This window comes from Megachile rotundata, chromosome 12, assembly GCF_050947335.1.
Source record: "Megachile rotundata isolate GNS110a chromosome 12, iyMegRotu1, whole genome shotgun sequence".
Lineage (NCBI taxonomy): Eukaryota > Metazoa > Arthropoda > Insecta > Hymenoptera > Megachilidae > Megachile > Megachile rotundata.
Window position 1 is genome coordinate 2,486,920 of NC_134994.1, and position 19,606 is coordinate 2,506,525.

The window sequence follows — 19,606 nt, forward strand, 5'->3', positions numbered from 1 at the left end:
TAAAAATATAAGCAACGTGTTGTTTCTACTAACACATCAGCTACAATACATTTGTATACACAATAAGTGAGACTTTTTTTTTTAAAATGGTACAATTCCACATTTGGGAAAATGATTTAATGGTAATTTTAGTGAACTATAGATAACATTTTTTATATTTATAATCATATATCCATCGGAGTATGTTTTCTCGATAAAGTAATTAAAAGAATTTTAGGTACAAAATGTTATTGCAAAAATTTTTTCTTTGAGGGTGGAATAAGTCCACATGTAATAACGATAATTAAAACAAATGTGAAAAAAATAGCTACATTTTGTATGAAATGAAACGGGGAGATGTCTCAGTCAGACCTCTAGAAGAGACAATTCAAAGAAAAGAAATTATAGACAAAAAAATTAAAAACTGGCTGAAGAGATGCTCGGTGAGGTTTAAAAGAGACAAAACGCACAAAATGCTCCATTTAAAGTTATTTTCTTATTTGGAAAACTCCAAAACCTATGTTTTTTATAAAACTCTAAGTTTTATTTGTATAAAACTCCAAAACCTATAACGAATGAAAAATATAGCGATATGATGAGTTTACTGCCTTAGATAGCACCTATTTATCATGAAAACTTCACTATCCTAAGTATAAAGAAGAAATTAATTTACATTATAAAAAGGTTTTTTTAATTCTTATTTAACCAAGTAATTTAGTTCTTATGCTTATTTTTATTATTTTTTTTAATATAAGTGAAATTAATTCTTATTAAACTTGATTATTCGTGTACATGTTTTTATTTTATTTTTATTTTTTAAAAATGAGGTCAATGTTTATAAAATATGGACTTAAATTTCTTGTTTTTATTCTTATAATGACAATATATTGTCATTGAAAGTAGTATAAGTCCATTTGTAGCTAAAAAATCGTTTATTTTCTTTACCAACATTAATAATTGTTATTGTATAGTAAATGTCACTGTACAATAAAATTTAAAAGGTTTATAGTGCTAGAAGCATCACCTGAATTGATTGACTATTGCCAATATTTTGAAATTGATTTAAACGCAAACCCTCTAATATCTCGATACATACATGAAAAAATGGACTTATATCACTTTAAAAAATAACAGCTAAAATAAATGGCTGTTTAGTGCTTCGTTCACTATTCTTTATCACGTATCTTCACTCGTTTGAGTACTTGTTATGGTTTATTTTTATTTTTCTTCATTTGATGAAATATAAAATACATTACATATTGTTTTTTCAATTTAAAAAATTTTGAATTATATCGAATGAACTTACGCCATTTCAAATTTCATGATAAATGTAGTAATTAATTTTGAAAGTGGCTCAAGTCGATTCATGGCAAGAAGACATATTATACACTTAATAATTATTACTGTTTTAATAGGAATTGTAAATTTAACTCCTTTAGTTACATTGCAAAAGTGTGATATATTGGTATCCTATATGTACAAGTAATATTTCTAATTTCATTGAAACGCAAACTCTTAAATGTCTAAATTTAAACATAAATGGACTTATTGTTAGACCACGTTTAAAATAAACGGTTCAAATATTATTTTTAAATATTATTTTCAAATATTATTTAGAATTCTCGTGGAACGAAAAACAGAGTATGGAATACTTTGCGTAAATTGAAGGACGCATATATATTGTCATCACCTTTTTGTAAACTGATTTTTTCTTTCCCTCAAAAATAATTTAAACGTTCTGAATCAATTTAAACTGAATCTTTTTTTTCTTTCATAAAAAAGATGGCCTATTTTATACCTATTTTATTCGTCAATATGCTTGTTCTTTTGCAAATTCCGATCGTACTTTTTTGTGATGGTGTATTAACGTAGGGAACTATTTTAACATTCTCTACTTTGATGTTTATTTTTAAATATTCATAATTCTTTTGTACTCTGCAATACTGACTGCTATACCAGCTTCTGGTGCTACTTTGTCTCGCAATTAACATATAATTGGATGCAGGCTTTAAAATGGCACGTCTACCTTGTAGAGATGTCACCGTTAAACAACAGCCAGAATGTTTTTTCACGTAATTTTCAGTTTCTCAAATAATTATACCTATACATCGGATTCTTTTTAATATTTCCGAAATCTTTTTTACAGAATGGTTTTCTATTTTCAATTATTAAATACATGAATCACTATTACATTTACCATTTTGCCTCGAGGCATTTCACACAACAAAACAAATAATTACTTTGACACAATTAATATTCAAATTTCTAAACAGACAGCTTTTCTCGCACTGAACACTGACTGCTTCAAGTAAATAGTTTTATAGTTACAAGAGCTTGATCCATTTCTTACTTGTATCTGTTGAACTATAACTTTAGATAATGCATGGAACTATAACAATACTACCATTCGAGGTAGTACTGATTTATATCAGAAGTAAAAAAAGAAGAAAAGTATTTAATTGAGTACAACTTGTTATTATATTATTGCATGTCATAGTTCTATCGCACACTGCACGACAACGTACAACTGCATACAGATAACTGTAATTCACATTAAAATAAGCACTTAAGATGAGATGTTATTCCATCAGACTATCTCTCGTTCGTTCACGTAGGTATTGTTTACATGCAAAAAATGTACATGCGTCGATAATATTCAAAAAGCCGCTGTAAAATTAATAATTTACAAAAATGCTCATTTATTTTTAACATAGATAAATAGAAGAACATGATTACTATATTTCACAATTTTAAATTTAATTTCTATAACATGTATCGTTAAAACGATTAAAAATGTATATTCCTAAAACTGTAGTATTACCAATAAATCTTTAATGAATATTTATGTACAAATATACAATCGCAGATTAGACGTAACTAGAAGACGGAACAAAATATTTCAAGTTCAGGATTTTATCCACAAATTTTTTGCAAAAGGAGTTGTTTTCAAACTTCCAGACTGTGATGATGAATTAAAAAAATTATATAATTCTTATTTTCGTGTCACGGTACTTTTATAGCGCTGTCCTTGACACTTGCTGAATATTTATAATTTTCATTACAGGTCAACCTGTATGAAGTTAGCACCCCATTTCGAAAATTTTTAAATTCTAAAAGTTGTTCCAGGTTGTTCTAGACTTGTTCTAAATTGTTCCAGAAGATAAAAGTTTTATACTAATTATTTTGATAAAAAATGAAAAAAAAAACAGTTTTTTGGTCTGGCACCCCATTTTTCGAAAATCAAATTTTTTATGGTTGTTCCAGATTGTTCTACTTGTTCCAAATATTGTTCCAAAGTAATAATTTCCCAAACAAAGTATTTACAAAGATATAATAAAAAAACGATGTCGAGCGCGCAAAGAGTATTCTTATATATTCGGGTATTATTGCCATTTTCTAAACACCAAATTGCATATTTGATCTAATAATTAACGTAACAACCTGGAACAATTTTTGCTAGAACAAATTTTTTAAGGGCACTTTACTCTTGGAAGTAAACAAATTTTTCCCGTTATGTACATATTACATATACAAGATGTTATGCCTAACACAGTTTGGAATTTTTCTAGCATTTACAACTATGCAACAAAATTATTAACAAAAATTCATTAGTATCATGTATTCAATAATAGCGATAATAATCAATTTTACAGTGGATTATTTTCATAACAAAACCAAGGCCATTTTGGACTTTATAAATAGAATTATGATTTTACGTAAGCCTATCCTCGTAAACATCCTACATGAAAAAGTATTACAGTATAATGTGAAAGAAAGTAACAATTCAAATATTTAAATTTAAAAATGAAATATCGTATACAAAAATTCGATAAATCTCGTAAATTGCTGATTCTTATTGCACTTTTAAACACTTTGTTATGTAAAATATTGTACACGATCCAGGTAAAAAATGAAATACCTATGTTACAAAAAAAATAATGAATTTGTAATATACTTTATAATATGTTTCATGGAAGGGGTATTAAAATGCAATGTTAAAAAAATAAATAATGTATGAGCTTTCTCAAATTTTTATATAAAATATTTTATCTTTGAGTTGAAAGTATTCCATGAATCGTTAAACGTTTTAGAATTGGACGCGAAACTTGTTAACATTGTGCCATTGTACTGTGAAGGAAACTGTAAGGTTCTATAAAAAATGCCGAAGAGATTTTGGTTTCACAATGAGTAAAACATACTTTAACAAGAAATTGTTATTATCATATACATGTAGTTTCAATAAATAGCCAATAACTTTTTTGCTGTTATGATGCCACAAAATGGTAGAAGAATAGCGAGTCGTGTTATATATAAGATAATAAATACGATGCAACAGGTATTTATTTAATATACAATATAAAATATCGATGAGTCTTTAAACGCGTTTCTTACAAATACACTAACGTAGTTATACAATATTTATGCACAAAACAATTTTATTGTAAACAATCTTTCATCGGAACAAGAAAACGATATTGTATAAAACTGATATATATAGAAATTTTTTTTCTTAGAGAATTGCATGAGAAATATGTACCACGAAAAAAATTGATCTGAATTAAAATTTCAAATGATTCATCGTTGTGAACTGTATTTATCGATAAATACAGTATTAATTATTCTTTTTAATTTGCTCTACATATTCAGTCTATTTTTCTTTATTTATATTCTTGCTTTCTGATACAAAATCACTATAGATTCGTGTAACTTCAAGGATACATTTAAACTGTATCTTTTTAAGTTTTAATTAGAGGATAAGATGAAAGAGTCTGATTAGAAAATAAATGGACGTCGACTTTAAAATTCTTGCAATTCATGTTATCAGACGTAAGAACTTTTGAATATACTCGTAACTGAAACGTTTGTAACTTTCACAAAAATTGTGCTGCTGAAGAATAATGATTTTTCCACCCTTAAACGCGGACGTTGTACTGCAGAAAACTCGCGAGCGAGAAAGAGCAGTGGACGAATCTAAGCTCCCGTTTCGTTCAATATTTGAATTTCGGAGCAAAATATTACAGTTATCTAAATGTTACATTTAAATAATTGTTCTAACTAATTCAATTCTAAGTAAAAAAACTATTTTTATGTACTATTATAAATAAATTCAATTTTTAGAATGAATCACAATTTAATATATATCATATTGAAGAAATGTATATTTAATAAATAAATGTTTTCATAGTTACATAGAATTTTAATCTATAAGTATTGTTATTGATATCTATTTCAATTGGAAGTACGATAAGATAAAACACTGTGTAAGTACTATTTCTCACATAATTACAAAAACAAAAACAAGATAACTTGAAAATTTGTTAATATTAAATTAAAAATTATAACGAAAATTTGTATTTTTAGAACTTTTGTTTCCAAGTGTTTAATGATGTTTCGAGAATAATAGACAAAGATATGATAACATTTTATAATGCTGTTTTGCAATTAAATTTAAAGTTCGTCAGATAAATGATAACGTTAAGCTTTTTATCAAAGTTATGACGAATCTGAACATGAAAAATATACATAAAAATGGGATTAAATTTTTCAAACAAAAACTATACAATAATAATAATAGTAATAATTCTTTAATATAAATTAAAAATCTTGACAATATGTTATCAACTGTATCAAGTACTTAATGTTTAATTTGTTTCTCTATGAAATAAAATTTTATAAATAAAATTAAATAAGAGAAAAATTTTGTAACATTAAAATTAAAGATGAAAGAAACATGTATAATTTCATTATATTTATGTAAGTAAAGAAAATAACGGTGTACACACAAAATTTTATATTAAGACATACATTATACATGCTTACTTTAATGTACTCTAGAGAGAATATGTTGGCACCTGGCCTGCATATGCAAGGTATGCAATAGAAAGTGTTTAAAATTCTAATGTGTACTTATCTGATGCAGTTATATTTTGAAAGAAACATACATGTATGTGATTTGTAACACGATTTTAACTGAGATTTATAAGCATAAATTTGATATAACCTTAAATATAATCACAATAAATATTTAATCAAATAATATACTTGAGACTGAAATGCCACTAGAAAACGATACGTTCTATAGGAATAGCGAATAACGTGAGATATCTCATTCCAAAGTTTTCGACTGCGTTTAAATAATCAAAATATGTCGGTTAATATAGCATCGACTGTACTATTGAACTTGAGCATTCATTAACATGTAATTGCGTTAACAAAGAAGTATTGCAAATAACTTCTTCCTCGCTTTACTTTGTAACATCCGGCATCAATTATTGAACGTCAATGTCTACATCTACGTAATTCATCTTATTATAATAGAATAAAAAACGATCGATAATGCAACTTCCCAAAACTGCCGTGTAACTCTATTAACAATAAAAAAATCTTGAACTTACCATTAATCAACGACTCAAGGTTCTCGTGACTAGGACTCATGAAACTTTTCGGCACAGGCACGCCAGCAATCAAACATTTGATAGCTAATCGCCACCTGCTAGCCTCCCGCAGATTATCCTCATACTTGTCAAAGCTGCGAAACCGTAGAGTGATTGTCGTCCTTTCGCGTCTCTTAATGCCTTTCATGCGTGCTTTCTTCAACGTATACGCATAAATATACAAATAGGCTGAGGTGTCGAACTCATCGTAACACTGAAAAGCTTCTACGGACTCAACCAGCTTGAATTGCGACCTCGAAGTACCTGGACCACAAACACAGCTTCCCGCGCTTTTACGTTTCGAACGCATACATCTACATCCTATTATGTCGTTCAAAATGATCGTTTCAACCTTAGTTGCACCATTATTGTCTTTTTCTAAGCTGAGACCCTTTTCCGTCAATCTCACCTTGTAATAAGTGTTTTTCTTGGATGTAACGTAAAAGGTTTCTTCGAGGAGTGTAATAGAATGCACTTGACCACCGTCCTCCATGACACGCTGATGATTGCTTTTCATTCGATAAGAAACACGAGTTACATTGACATTGGTCGCATAGACAGATCATTATCATAGCATTAAAGGCACTGAGTATACAAACATCTCTATCTTGCCTTATATGTAAATTTTCTTGTCTTGTCACTTATGCAGGTAGTTATTACTGTGAAAGATTCCATTTACAAAAGACAACCGGGTCGTGATCACTTAAAAGCTCAATCTTCGCTTCTGGTTTATTTTATTTCCTCGACAAATCTTCTTTTATTTAATTGTCTCATATATTGCATACTAATTTATCAAAGCACGTGTATTTCTTGAGTAACGTACTTGTAACATTATATGTTATTAAAGGATACGTTTCACGGAAAGTCGATCTTTAAATTGCACTCGTATAACACCGTTGATATTCCTTTTAAATCGTATAAGCGTGATTAAAAAGCTATATAATTCTAAATTATGAATAAATGAACTGTACCATTATCTTGGTTACTTCGATACCTGCGCGAAATCGAGCATCAAACTGTTTCGAACACACCGAAGTCACGGTATATACTGTTTATCAGAAACTTGAAGTCTGATGGACGAATTGCTGGAACACCAACAGCGCTATCTTGTACTCAAAAGGTGTACTACACTCTAAATAAACATTGAACGAATGCCATGGAACATTTCAAATAGTAAATTAATTAATTTCCTTACTTTAATAAAAGTTGGAAGTTAATAAGGAATTAAAAGTACATATTAATACATTCTACGGAATTCAATTAAATTTATTTTTATTATGTCGTATTCACCTTTCTTATGACATGTTTATTCTTATTTTAACAATAACTGGATATTTAATAAATTGTTCTAATATTATGTGTAATAAAATTGTAATATATAGACTGCAAATATAAATGAAAAGAATACAAATTTATAGGCATTTTTCTTAGATAAAATCACATATTAAATTGATCTTTCTCCATGTAAAATAATATTTTAATAACTACACTTCATTGGATTAATAATGAAAAATTGACTTAAAAATGATTAACAAATACTTTATTTAATGTAACAAAAATGCTAAAATAAGTTTCCAACAGAAATTTTATATATTCAATATTCAGTATTTATATACCAGTCTAAAGCATTTGCAATTAAAAATAAGTTATACAAAACAATTTATATATTAAAATGTAGTATTTTTTTAAACATACTGTATGCAAAGAACATATTTCCTGATCGTCGAGTTTTTGCTCATTCTGCGCATGTTAACTCTATACATTCTATAATCAAGGATAATGCGCAAACGCTCTTATGACGTTTGTGACTTCGACCGTGCATATCCAGTGATCTTTTATTTAGTACACATACTTTCCTAGGTACGATCAAGTAATAAGTAATAAACCACATTTGGTTTATATTTTTTTATTGTCTGTACTTTCTTCATTCTACTAAATTGCAAAGAAACAATTTCTATAATACCTACTTATATTTTATTTCTGCCAATTTTTTCCTGATGACGAACACATCACACCAAGCAAAAATATTTCCAACCATACCGATCGATCGCTGTTTGCTGTATCGTTCTAATATACTTTATATTCAAAATTTAGATTTTTGAGATGTTCAACTTCTACAATACTATATTTTCAAATTTCTTAATTGTTCGATTCACAAGTTTCTAACTTCCTAAATTTCCAAATTTCTTGATCTCAAAATTCCTAAATATTTTAATATTTAAATTTCTGTGCTTCTGATTTTCTAAATTGCCAAGCTTTCGTATTTAAAAATTTTTTGATCTTTAAATTATTTAATAAGTCTTTAAGTTTTTAATTTTTTAATTTTTTAATTTTTAAGCTTTTAACATTTTAAACTTTCTAATTTCCAAATTTGTGAGTTTCTGAATTTTTTAATTTCTAAATTTCCAGTTTTCAAATTCCGAAATAGTTACAAATTTATATCATCAACTTTTGTTCTTTATAAATCTTTAAAGTACTTAGATTTTACCTATATGATCATGCTCGCTGTACATCAGTTATTATTCATTTTTCATGTTATTTGTACTTTTTTGTCCACCGTGTATATGACCACAGAATGAGAAGTTTATAATAGAGAGGGTATCACTTCATGGTGAGATGTTCCTGGAGCTGCGCAAAATAAAGATGATCTTATGCGGAACGAAGTATACCTTAAGCAGCGCCCTCTTGGATATCCGTTCATTCGGATATCTATTCACTTCGTATACCAGCTCGTCCGCTTCTTTTCCGGTTTGTCAAAATGGTAAGGCGGAGTGTCGGATTCGCTTGATTTATAAAATCAATAGTCATTGAACTCATCTGTTTCAATCATAATGAGTAAAATTTTTAATTAGTTTTCAAGAACGTTAACAAGTGTTAATGAAGAATTATTTTGTTATAGGGTATCGACATTAACCACAAACATGATCGGAAGGTTCGGCGTACCGAACCTAAATCACAAGATGTCTACTTACGACTTCTCGTCAAAGTAAGTATTTACACGTGCACATTTAGATTTTATGTTGTGTATCACATGTTTAAGGCGATACTAATTATACATTTTACATAAAGAATAACTCCTTGTATTAAATTACGTGATATATTTAAGTAGTATATCTTAACCAAAACACATTGCTGTATTGCTTTTATAAACACATGAGGTTGATAATAAACAAATTTATTTTTGCGAACCGCACTCTGTGTCAGTTTTTATATAAACTGATCCAATTTGAACGTTCGCTAAAAAAAATTTAGTCAACTTACCTATTCCGTCTTTATGTATCATACAAAAGATGATTATACTAGTTGACACATTGTTATATGAAAAAAGAATATTAATTCTTTATTTAAAATTGTTTGTAATAAAATATTATGGACATATAATATTATATGTGGTTGTATTTCATAATTATAATTTTTAAAATTAGTTTTAGAATGATACTTTTATAATTTGTAGGTTATTAGAATTTTATCATACCATATGGTTTTTAATTAGATTTTCATTACTCCAAACCATCTTTAAACCGTTTTTTGATTGCACAGCATTATAAATATGTTTTTCATGTTGTAGCTTTACCGCTTCCTGGCTAGGCGTACAAATGCTAAGTTTAACAAGATTATTCTCAAGAGGCTTTTCATGAGTAAAATACATCGTCCACCAATATCTCTTGCACGCGTTGTCAGGTTTATGAAGAAACCTGGACGAGAAAATGCTATTGCAGTAATTGTAGGCACAGTAACAGATGATGCTAGGATTTTTGAAATACCTAAACTTACAGTAAGTAGTGTCATCAAATTTAAAATATATTAGTTCCATCAGATAAGCATAGAGTTCGTATTTTTATTCATTTCCATTGATTTATTTGATTTTATGAAGGAAGTTTTATTTATCAAAAAACATATTTATTTGGTTTGCTTTATATTATAGGTTTGTGCCTTACGTATTACCGAAAAAGCAAGAGCTCGTATATTGAAAGCTGGAGGTGAGCTAATCACTTTTGACCAGTTAGCATTACGTGCCCCTACAGGAAGACGGACAGTCTTAATGCAAGGACGCCGAAATGCACGTGAAGCAGTGAAACACTTCGGACCAGCACCTGGTGTACCTCACTCTCACACAAAACCATTAGTGCGTTCTAAAGGTCGAAAGTTTGAAAGAGCAAGAGGCCGTAGGCGAAGCTGTGGATATAAAAAATAAATTTTGTTTATTTACCATCATTTATTGTACCATACCCATCAATTTACTTGCATGATTTAGACATTTTGTCTATTTCCACATTCTTTTATATAGCAAGTTACAGTGATCTGGAAAATAAATGTTGGTTTCACAACATCTTTATACGTTATTAATTCCTTCATTTATAGGTAATAGAATCCTTCCTTATTATATTTTTATTTAAGCATAAGGTTAAAAGTTTTGATCATAATCGTATTACACTAAAATGAAATTTGCATTTTATGTTGTTACACTCTTGTTCTCCTCAGGATTTTCGATTAGTTCTTCCGGTTTTTCTTCATCGTCAGATTGTGTTTCTTCTAACGTAGATATATCCGGAAAATATAATTCTGATTCCTCTATACCTTTTTCAGGATTTTCGCTTACATGATACGGCCCAATACCGGCAAACCTTAAAAATGCTTCGCATCCTACTTTCTTCACAACGCATACAAATGTTTCGTACCTATTAAGATTAATATGCATATTATTTCATTTTGAAATCATACACATTAATTCTACTGAAATTTACATATGTTTAGTATAAAGATAAAAACTATAAACAATGTTTATTAAAAAGAGCATTTTGGTACCCTGTTCTTTCTTTTATATTTGTCTCGAATTCTTGGATATTAGTCGCTATAAGTTTTGATTCTGGTGGTTTGTCAGATTTAAAAATACCAAAATGGATTATCTCATCTTCGAATTCTTCCAAAATTAGCTTCAGCTCGTTCTTCCGAGTGTAATCGTATTTAAATACTACGATAGGTACTTTTGCAGTCTTATCTTCGTACTACGAAATGTTTTATATAGTAAATGCTTAATCCCATAAATTTACTATACTTACAGGATGCATTTTGTTAGTATATGTGGTGAAAATCGTGCGAAAAACAATTGCTTTATTTCTACAATTTGGTGGTGTCCATACGACTGGAAACGATTGGTTTTCATTTTCACTTGTTACATAGGCAGGTCGATGACGTCCAGCATAACTTAATGAAAGAATTATTAAAAGTTATTAATATGAAACAGTAGTAATTACATGATTCAAAAAATACTTTATGGTAAACAAGGATTTTGTAATTAAAGAAATTAATATTTCATGTGCAATGTCGTAATTAAATAATTACATACCATTCGGCATCGAGAATTTCTTCCTCGTTGGGTAATTCTGGTACACCGAATAAGAGACTTAACAAGTATTTATGAACATCAACTTCTGATTTTGTTTCATCTATTTTTAATCGCATAAACATGCATTTACCATTTAGAAGCAAATGTTTTGCATTTGATGATAATACGTAGTCAGACTGTAAAAACATATGATGGTAAAAGTAATGTATATAACATGTTAATATTGTCATTATGTAGTAGCATTTAAAACATCGACATTTATTTCAGTAATAATACTGTGTTGAATGTATTACTTCATTAAATATAGTATTAAGAGTATTTTCAGTTAATCGTTTTCGAATTTCTTGTTCAACAGAATAATTTCCTGGCAATATCTCTTCGATTAATTCAGTATATGGCGGACTCGACTTCTTATCTCTTTTATGGCCTTCTTCGTCTTTAAACACCCACGGATAAAGTAGAAGACAAGTTTCTTTGCACAATGTAGTAACTAAATGTAACATTTCAGCTTCATAACGTGCTTTGGCCTCAGCTTCTGTTTAAGTAATAATTAATATTTATTAAAATATAAGTATTTCGTACTATTATAATAGTAATACTAAGAAGCTGAATATTATATTCAATGCAAAATGTAATAGGAGAATTATAGTTTTATAGTGATGATTTTTACTTTAATTAAATGTGTGCAGTAAAGCAATGTGCAATTCTGCAAAATACAACACGTTTTCCTTCAATCTATATTGATCTACACAATAACAAGAGTAAAAGTATAATATGCAATAATTAACTATATTTACAATAATTGCGAAAAATAAAATTATTCTAATAACTTGCATTTGCAAAAATATAATCATTTTTTTCTGAAAGAGACCTTTTCGTGCTCTTTTTTCTGCCTCCTTAGCTATTTTAGTTTCTTCAACAATTTTTAAACGTTTTATTTCTTCGGGGCTTCTTTCTGATACGCTTACAGAAAACCTGCACGCGTATGATAAATATAATAATATTTCGTCTTTCAAAATATTAAAAAAAAATTATAAGTATTGATTTAAAAGATAATAATTATGTTTTTTAGATAAATTAGTAGCGGCATTCATATAATTTAAATAATTGTTATTATCAGTCAAACTTTTGATTCTCTGTTTATAACAAATCATATATTTTACTTACTCAAACTCTTCGCCATTTTGTATTCGTTGTAACTCTGTCGTTAACATTTTTAATAACTGTGGACATTGGGCACCAAACATAAGATTCACCATTCGACCGTTCTACAAAAAAATATCTTATTTTAACACGCGCTGTATTATAAGTACAGAAATTATAACAATTTGAAAAAAGTAAGAATACACAATAGTAAATAAGTGTACATATAAATCACAGTAAAGTAAAAATTGCCACTTTAAGTATTTTCTAAATCGTAAGAGTCGAAGGAAAAATTGTTAAATAAAAGTTGTATGGCAAAAAAGAGATCGTCCATAGTGTGCCATTAATTTCGTATAGTAACTTCATTTTGATCTTACGAACGTCATCTTCATTTTTAAATGTAGCAATATATGTTATTTTATTAAATAGATAGATTGCATCAAACATTTTACGAAACAAAGTATCAGAATATAATATATAAAAAATGACAAACTATTTCACGAATTATTGATTTTTTAATTCTGTACTGTAATACTTTTTTATTAAAACTGTTTCGAAGAATCGACTTGCATAAAAAAAGACTGCATTTAAAAACATTAAAAAGTTAGGAAATTTGACGCGATATCATTTAGGAAAAAAAATTGTTAATACTATACAAAAGCTCCTATGTTACCCTGTCACTTTTATTTAACAAGTTTTTTTTATAACTCTTACAATTATTGATCATTCTTCCATTATTATTATTATTATTCTTATTATATGAATTTTTTAAAATTCGCTTATATATTTTACTTACGTGTATAAACATCCATGTTGGTTCACTTTTACCTTGAAAGCGCTCTAAATCCGTGATGTAATCGCATTTTGCCTATTTTATTATCATATATATATCGTATTAACAAATTATTAATTTATTTAATTTAGAAGTATGTTTATCATGTTAAATAAAATTACCGTAGCATAACTTAATGCATCACCTCCAATTTCCATCTTGACTTTCTTTAAGATGCTTACCATTCCCGTGCATGGCCCGCTCCATTCTGAATATACATCGACCACTAAACAAATATTAGTACAATATATGAAATATTACAAAATCAAATGTTTTATAGTATGTAAGTTCTTTTTAAAATTAAAGATAACAATCACTTCCTTCCATTGATTAGAACAAAGGATTGATTAATATGCACAAAGGGAACTTTTCTGGGAATACTACTAGAAGAAATAAAGAAATGCTTTATATTAATTTTTTTTACTAGAATGATTATTTAATCCTTTCTTATTGAACTAATTAATATTTACTCCAATTGTTTTCATATTACATAGTGAAAAGTGGCGATCAAAAATTAAATTGTATTGTAAGTACTTGTGTATTTAGAGAAAATACTTCTAACTTACTTCGATTCTGTTAATAATCATGCTTTCATAATTTTTTTCTTTTTTGCAATGGGAAAATGATTTATGATCACGTTATCAATTATTCCTTCGATATTATTAAATATTTGAGATGAAATTCGCGTAAAATTAAATAAGTCTTAGAGATTAAAAGATTTCTTAAATAATTTAGAATATGTTTATTTTCATTGTTCTAAGCCTTGTCAAAGTTTCCTTTAAGAAATGTATTTCTCTATTGAGAAAATAAAAGGTGTTTTTTTTTTTGCCCTTCTGGCAATTGTTTAAGACAAATTTGAAGCTCGTTAAATAATCAGTAATTTTATTTTATTTAATCGAAAAAAGCGAAACCGAAATTTATTGCGGTTTTTGAGAAAAGAGTTTATACTACTTTATTTGTGCCATCCTTTGTAATATGTATATTTTCCAAAACTAGTACTTGAATTAAAATTTAAAGTAATGATCTATACATTCCTATTAAACCTGCTCGTTGCAGAAGTTTCTCCCATTCTTCATTATTGGAAATTTCAGTTTGTAATGATGCCGGCGTTGCTTTTTTGGCCATCTTTCGCGAAGATTTTAAACCACCCTGTAATAATTTTTTGTACTTACGGTTAGTAACGCACAGTTCAATCTTGTTGTATATTAATATAATTAATAAGCATATTTATATAAAGTAATCAAATAAATTCAAAGAAAATTAAAAACGAAATGATTTTTAAAGAATTAAATTCTTATATAGTTTTAATATCAAAATATATTTTCTACAGAACATATTTTACAAAGTGTTAAATTAAAATAATTAAATAAACACATCGTTTAATTTCAAGAAGAAACTTAGAAAGTACCCTCTTTTTACGCATCATTCCTTGAAAAGTTAAAAAATCTTCAAATAAACTAATTTATTTCCCAATGTAAACGAATTTAAATTATAGCCTCCAAGATCTATCTTGAACAAGTTGTGGCGAATAACTGTGGAAGTCGTACATTTCTTAGAAGGACCATGCTGGGGACTGTACGGGGACATCGGTGACATGGAGGACACGCAAACTCCACCGATTAAATTGGCTTTTCGCTCCACAAATACACGCATACGTAATTATAGTGCATTAGAGAATCCACGATAAGAATTTCCTAACCATTACTAGCAACATGAAATATTAATCTTACACTGAATTCCGTAATTACAGTTGTGTTGTATTGATATTCTGCCTCATAAATTAGAACGATTTATTGAGTTGTTTGAATAGCTACGTGATACTGTTCTTAAAATACGAAACTTCTTCTAAAAGACATGAATTTAATTATTCTGAACCAAACGTAATATAATTTCATTTTAAAAAAGGTTTTACAGTAGAAGTTGTATAATGTAATTATTGTACCTCGGTATCGTTATGTTAACAATTTATATCATCTTTCTTTATAGAGCTATATAAATATTTATTGAATTTCTTATGTATTTAATTGCTGTACGTTTAATTGTTATCTAATTCCAATAAATTTCCTATTTTATTTAGCAAAAATATAGAAATTTGATTATATAAGAGCAACCTAGTTTATGGCGTTTTAATTCGCAATCAATTGTAATATTCGTCTGAGAGGTTTGTGTCCATCAATTTTATTTATGATTGATACTTAATAATATCATTGCGGAACAGCATGCAACATAAAAATGCTTAATCAATATTTACAGGTTTAGGAGATATAATGTTCACCTTTCACAAAGTGTTGAAACAACAAGCTGTAAATTTGTTTTAATTAAATGTAACATATGCTAAACATCATGAAAATTTAAATCAATGAATATTTTTATCATAAATAATTGTGATATTAACATGCTACTTATTCATAGCTTGTAATGTATGATTGACAATTGAAACCGTCACTACTTTATCAAATTTTAGTCTGCATCTTCGATTTGGTAGATATGTAAATTTAAGCTCACAATAACGTTCATACATATAACAAAAGTATCACACATAGAAACGTTATCATATTTAATTTATCATAGAAAAATTATAAGCTTTTCGAAGGTATAATAATGTAAAATTAAAATTTTAGATGATTATAAATAAATCTAATCTTATTTAAACGATAAAATTTATGTTTGTTATAATTTCTTAAAATGAAAGCGGTTCTTTTGAACGTACCGCTTCGATTCAAATACTGTACTTCCAGATGGCGCTAATATCAAATGGTCTTTTTCACGAATACACCTTTCTTCATTGAACTTTAACAGTATAATAAGGAACACATCTCTGTAGAAAATAATATATCGATTGATAAAATTATATTTGCAATCTTTATTGGCAGTAGATGTAGTTATAACGGATTTATATAATTTCTCTGTTGTGTGTTTTTACCTATGAAATCACTCAGTTTAGTTCTATAATATGACGTTTAACGGAAATTTAAAGATGTATCCTGTATATTAAATTTTATACCATTGAAAAGGTGTGATAGTATGACTTCTCAAGTTGTACTGATCCAGTGTTACCAATATAATAATAAATAAAATTGGTTGATTATAACTGTTGAAACAATTAGATTAATTTTTGGATTGTGGTTGAACAAATCATTGTTATTTATTATTTTAATGTCTTAAAATTTTGAATTAGATTTTACTTAACTTTCAATTAATTTTAAAAAACTTATTATGGAAAAGGGAATTGGTTCGTGATAGCAGTAAATGTTGATTATGCCATCTAGCTATATTTTACAAATCGCAAATACCAGGGTCCATGGTTTACTCTTCTCTTGTTCTCCCCTCCTTTCCTACCATCTCCTTATCTGAATCAGCTGATTATTGTTTTCGTATTTCTAACGAAACAGACCGTTGCCGTAGTTATGATACGTGATATCTTTTAACGAACGTCGTTTCGGAACATCCTCGTCGGTGCATTTAACCAGGCAACGAGTTTGATAATTTGTCGTAATTAGGAATTGTACCGACGAGTTTAATATTTCGAAGAAGAAGATTGACGTTTCGCGGGCGGGGTGACATCATTATCGTTTTCTGGTTGTGTTGTGTCAGTCACTCGCAGAATGACGCAGTAGAAGGTCGTCTCAGAGATGGCGAACTTCCCAGTATGAAAATACAATTTTATGGCGAGGTAAATTAAAGACTTTCTTTTAAATTCGATTGAAAACCTTTAAACTCTAGATATCTTTTTATGAAAAAGTAATAAGGACATCGATAGAAGCAATAGCTTTGTATGAGAGAACTATCTTCTACCCCTTTGTTCGATCAAGTGTCAGGGTCACTTTTTTAATGTTAGTGTATTTATTTTATTAGAATATAATATATTTGTATTCAGTTTTCGAATGAAAGTCATTCAGACTTTCGTTTTGTCGCTTTTTCGATGTTTGTATCTATTAATTATACGAAGAACGTACACGACGAACAGCTGTATTAGATTGTGTAATATTCTTTAACAGGCAAAATAAATTCTCCCACTACTTTCTTGTTACTCATTTATATATTATCAAATGTACAGATGATTATTCATAAATATTTTTATGCAAATAATAGTTGTTTCTATGATTGTATTATTTTCGACCTATTATAACTTTTTAGTATATACTTTTTTTTGTTACAAATTTTATTATTATTAATAGAAATATGTGTGTTGCATATACTTAAATTTTATATGAATAAATATTGAACATGTAATATATACAAATTGTTTTAAGTTATTGCATCTTTGATCTTTTAATTTTTATTTATAAAAATTCCTAATTTAGACTTGTATAATTATGTTTTGATATTTGTATAAATTTTTTGAGTTATTCAGTTAATAATAATAATTTTCTTTGTGTTATACGATACTTTATAATCGTTAAACAATATATACATATATGGATTATTACATAATAAAGTAATATTATTTTATGTAAATTACAAGTCTGTTAAGTATTATTGTTTTCAGGTACAAATCTTAAGTTTGGGAAAAAAAAATGTCTGCAGACTCTCCAAGGCGTGGTGCGCATAAAGGAGTTCAAGTTGTATCACCTCAACCAATAGTCGACCGATCAATTATAGACAGTGTTGCAGGAATTATTAATGATATTGTTCCACAGGTTGGTATCTTAATATATTATTCTTTTATTCTTCTTCTATTAAACTGTATCATTCATGTATAGGCTTATGCTGGAACTCAAAGTTCTGAAAATAAGGAGTCTATAACATGGGCAAGATTTGAGTATGCAGACATTAATGATCCAGCCTTGTATCCAGATTACAATGAAGGTTCTAATACACCACCTTTATTATTGGTGCTTGGTTATACAACTGGAGTTCAGGTTTGATGTCTTTATGTTTTCTTATGCGAGATAGTTATTATTTTGTGATGTGGCCCTTGGTATCATAACATAGTAGTTTGATAATCGAGACGCTCAGTGGAAAAGAAGCATATATAACAGTACTATAAATTTACTTGAAAATTAGTCTTTTTTTGTTGGCAGAAATACTAGTAGTTCATATAGATACAACATGTGCTTTCTTTTCACTGAACTCTTTGACTTTTAAACATTTATCATTATGAAAATTATTCTACATATCTTTACACATATATTAATATTGCTGGCTTACCATTATTTTGTATAGTAATATAAATTTAGATGTATCAGTTTTATTAATTGTAGGTAGTAAAGACATAAGATACAACAGTTTTTTAAAATATTTTTATTCGGTTCATGTGCATATATACATTTTTGATTCTGATTTATTGAAAGCTTTTAATCTTTAAAAATTTAGTCATTAATAATAGTTTAATAATAATAATAGTCATTAATAGTTTGTTTAACTTATTTATTGTTTGCAACTGTTCAACCATTTGATGACCTAAATGAATGACGGTATATTAGAACAGCAGTAAAAGAATATGATGATTGTGTATTATCCTTTAAACAACTTTCTCAATTAATTAGTGAATAATTACTATAATGTCAATTTTAATGTTATCATGATGCAAAAATTTTTTTTCTTATTCACTGAATTGGATATTTATGTTTATTTTATTTATTATCATATTTAGTAGAATTGTCTATTTTATTTAGTATTAAACTTTGTATATTGACATATAAATACAGTCTCTCTCTCAGAAATATTTAATATTTCACAATATACAAGAACTTTTGGAATTAAGCATTTTTTAATAGTTAATAGAGGTAGTCCATTAACTAATGCACATTCATTGTTTCTAAAAAGAAAGTAACTGGTTGAAGTAGTAAGGAAAGAGATAAAAGTTATCTTCTAAAAGTTTTTTATCTAACTTTTAAGTACAGTAATCAATTTAAATGCAACTTTATG

The 19,606-nt window shown here is 27.8% G+C and overlaps 4 protein-coding genes across 10 annotated transcripts in view; 2 read left to right on the top strand and 2 right to left on the bottom strand.

Annotated features, from left to right (window-relative positions):
* The window catches only part of Sk2 (Sphingosine kinase 2), a 295,374-nt gene extending 287,904 nt beyond the window's left edge, over positions 1–7,470 (bottom strand). For all 4 annotated transcript variants that reach the window (XM_076538006.1, XM_076538003.1, XM_076538001.1 and 1 more), the window contains exon 1: positions 6,375–7,470. In XM_076538006.1, the coding sequence (XP_076394121.1) occupies positions 6,375–6,930 (556 nt within the window). In that variant the 5' untranslated portion in view covers positions 6,931–7,470. The remainder of the gene's footprint in view (positions 1–6,374) is intronic.
* A 1,563-nt stretch (positions 7,471–9,033) lies between these two features.
* Positions 9,034–10,743, top strand: RpL18 (ribosomal protein L18). Its single transcript, XM_012295043.2, has 4 exons — positions 9,034–9,174; positions 9,313–9,399; positions 9,982–10,188; positions 10,339–10,743. Exons 1-4 carry the CDS (start codon positions 9,172–9,174, stop codon positions 10,606–10,608), a joined length of 567 nt encoding a protein of 188 aa, XP_012150433.1. The 5' UTR covers positions 9,034–9,171; the 3' UTR covers positions 10,609–10,743.
* On the bottom strand, positions 10,392–16,416 carry LOC100877260 (uncharacterized). Its single transcript, XM_076538007.1, has 11 exons — positions 15,144–16,416; positions 14,770–14,884; positions 13,858–13,961; positions 13,700–13,771; positions 12,928–13,028; positions 12,632–12,735; positions 12,054–12,295; positions 11,761–11,936; positions 11,474–11,618; positions 11,220–11,419; positions 10,392–11,092 (listed from the first exon to the last, which is right to left on the bottom strand). The coding sequence occupies exons 1-11, from the start codon at positions 15,159–15,161 to the stop codon at positions 10,867–10,869; spliced, it is 1,503 nt and encodes a 500-aa protein (XP_076394122.1). The 5' UTR covers positions 15,162–16,416; the 3' UTR covers positions 10,392–10,866.
* Positions 16,417–17,022: 606 nt separating this feature from the next.
* The window catches only part of LOC100877372 (uncharacterized), a 28,963-nt gene continuing 26,379 nt past the window's right edge, over positions 17,023–19,606 (top strand). For 2 of the 4 annotated variants that reach the window (XM_076537996.1, XM_076537998.1), the window contains exons 1-3: positions 17,026–17,408; positions 18,225–18,375; positions 18,439–18,597. In XM_076537996.1, the coding sequence (XP_076394111.1) occupies positions 18,253–18,375; positions 18,439–18,597 (282 nt within the window). In that variant the 5' untranslated portion in view covers positions 17,026–17,408; positions 18,225–18,252. Of the gene's footprint in view, positions 17,409–18,224; positions 18,376–18,438; positions 18,598–19,606 lie in introns of all 4 variants that reach the window. The other 2 variants (XM_076537997.1, XM_003707453.3) reach the window with 2 other exon arrangements.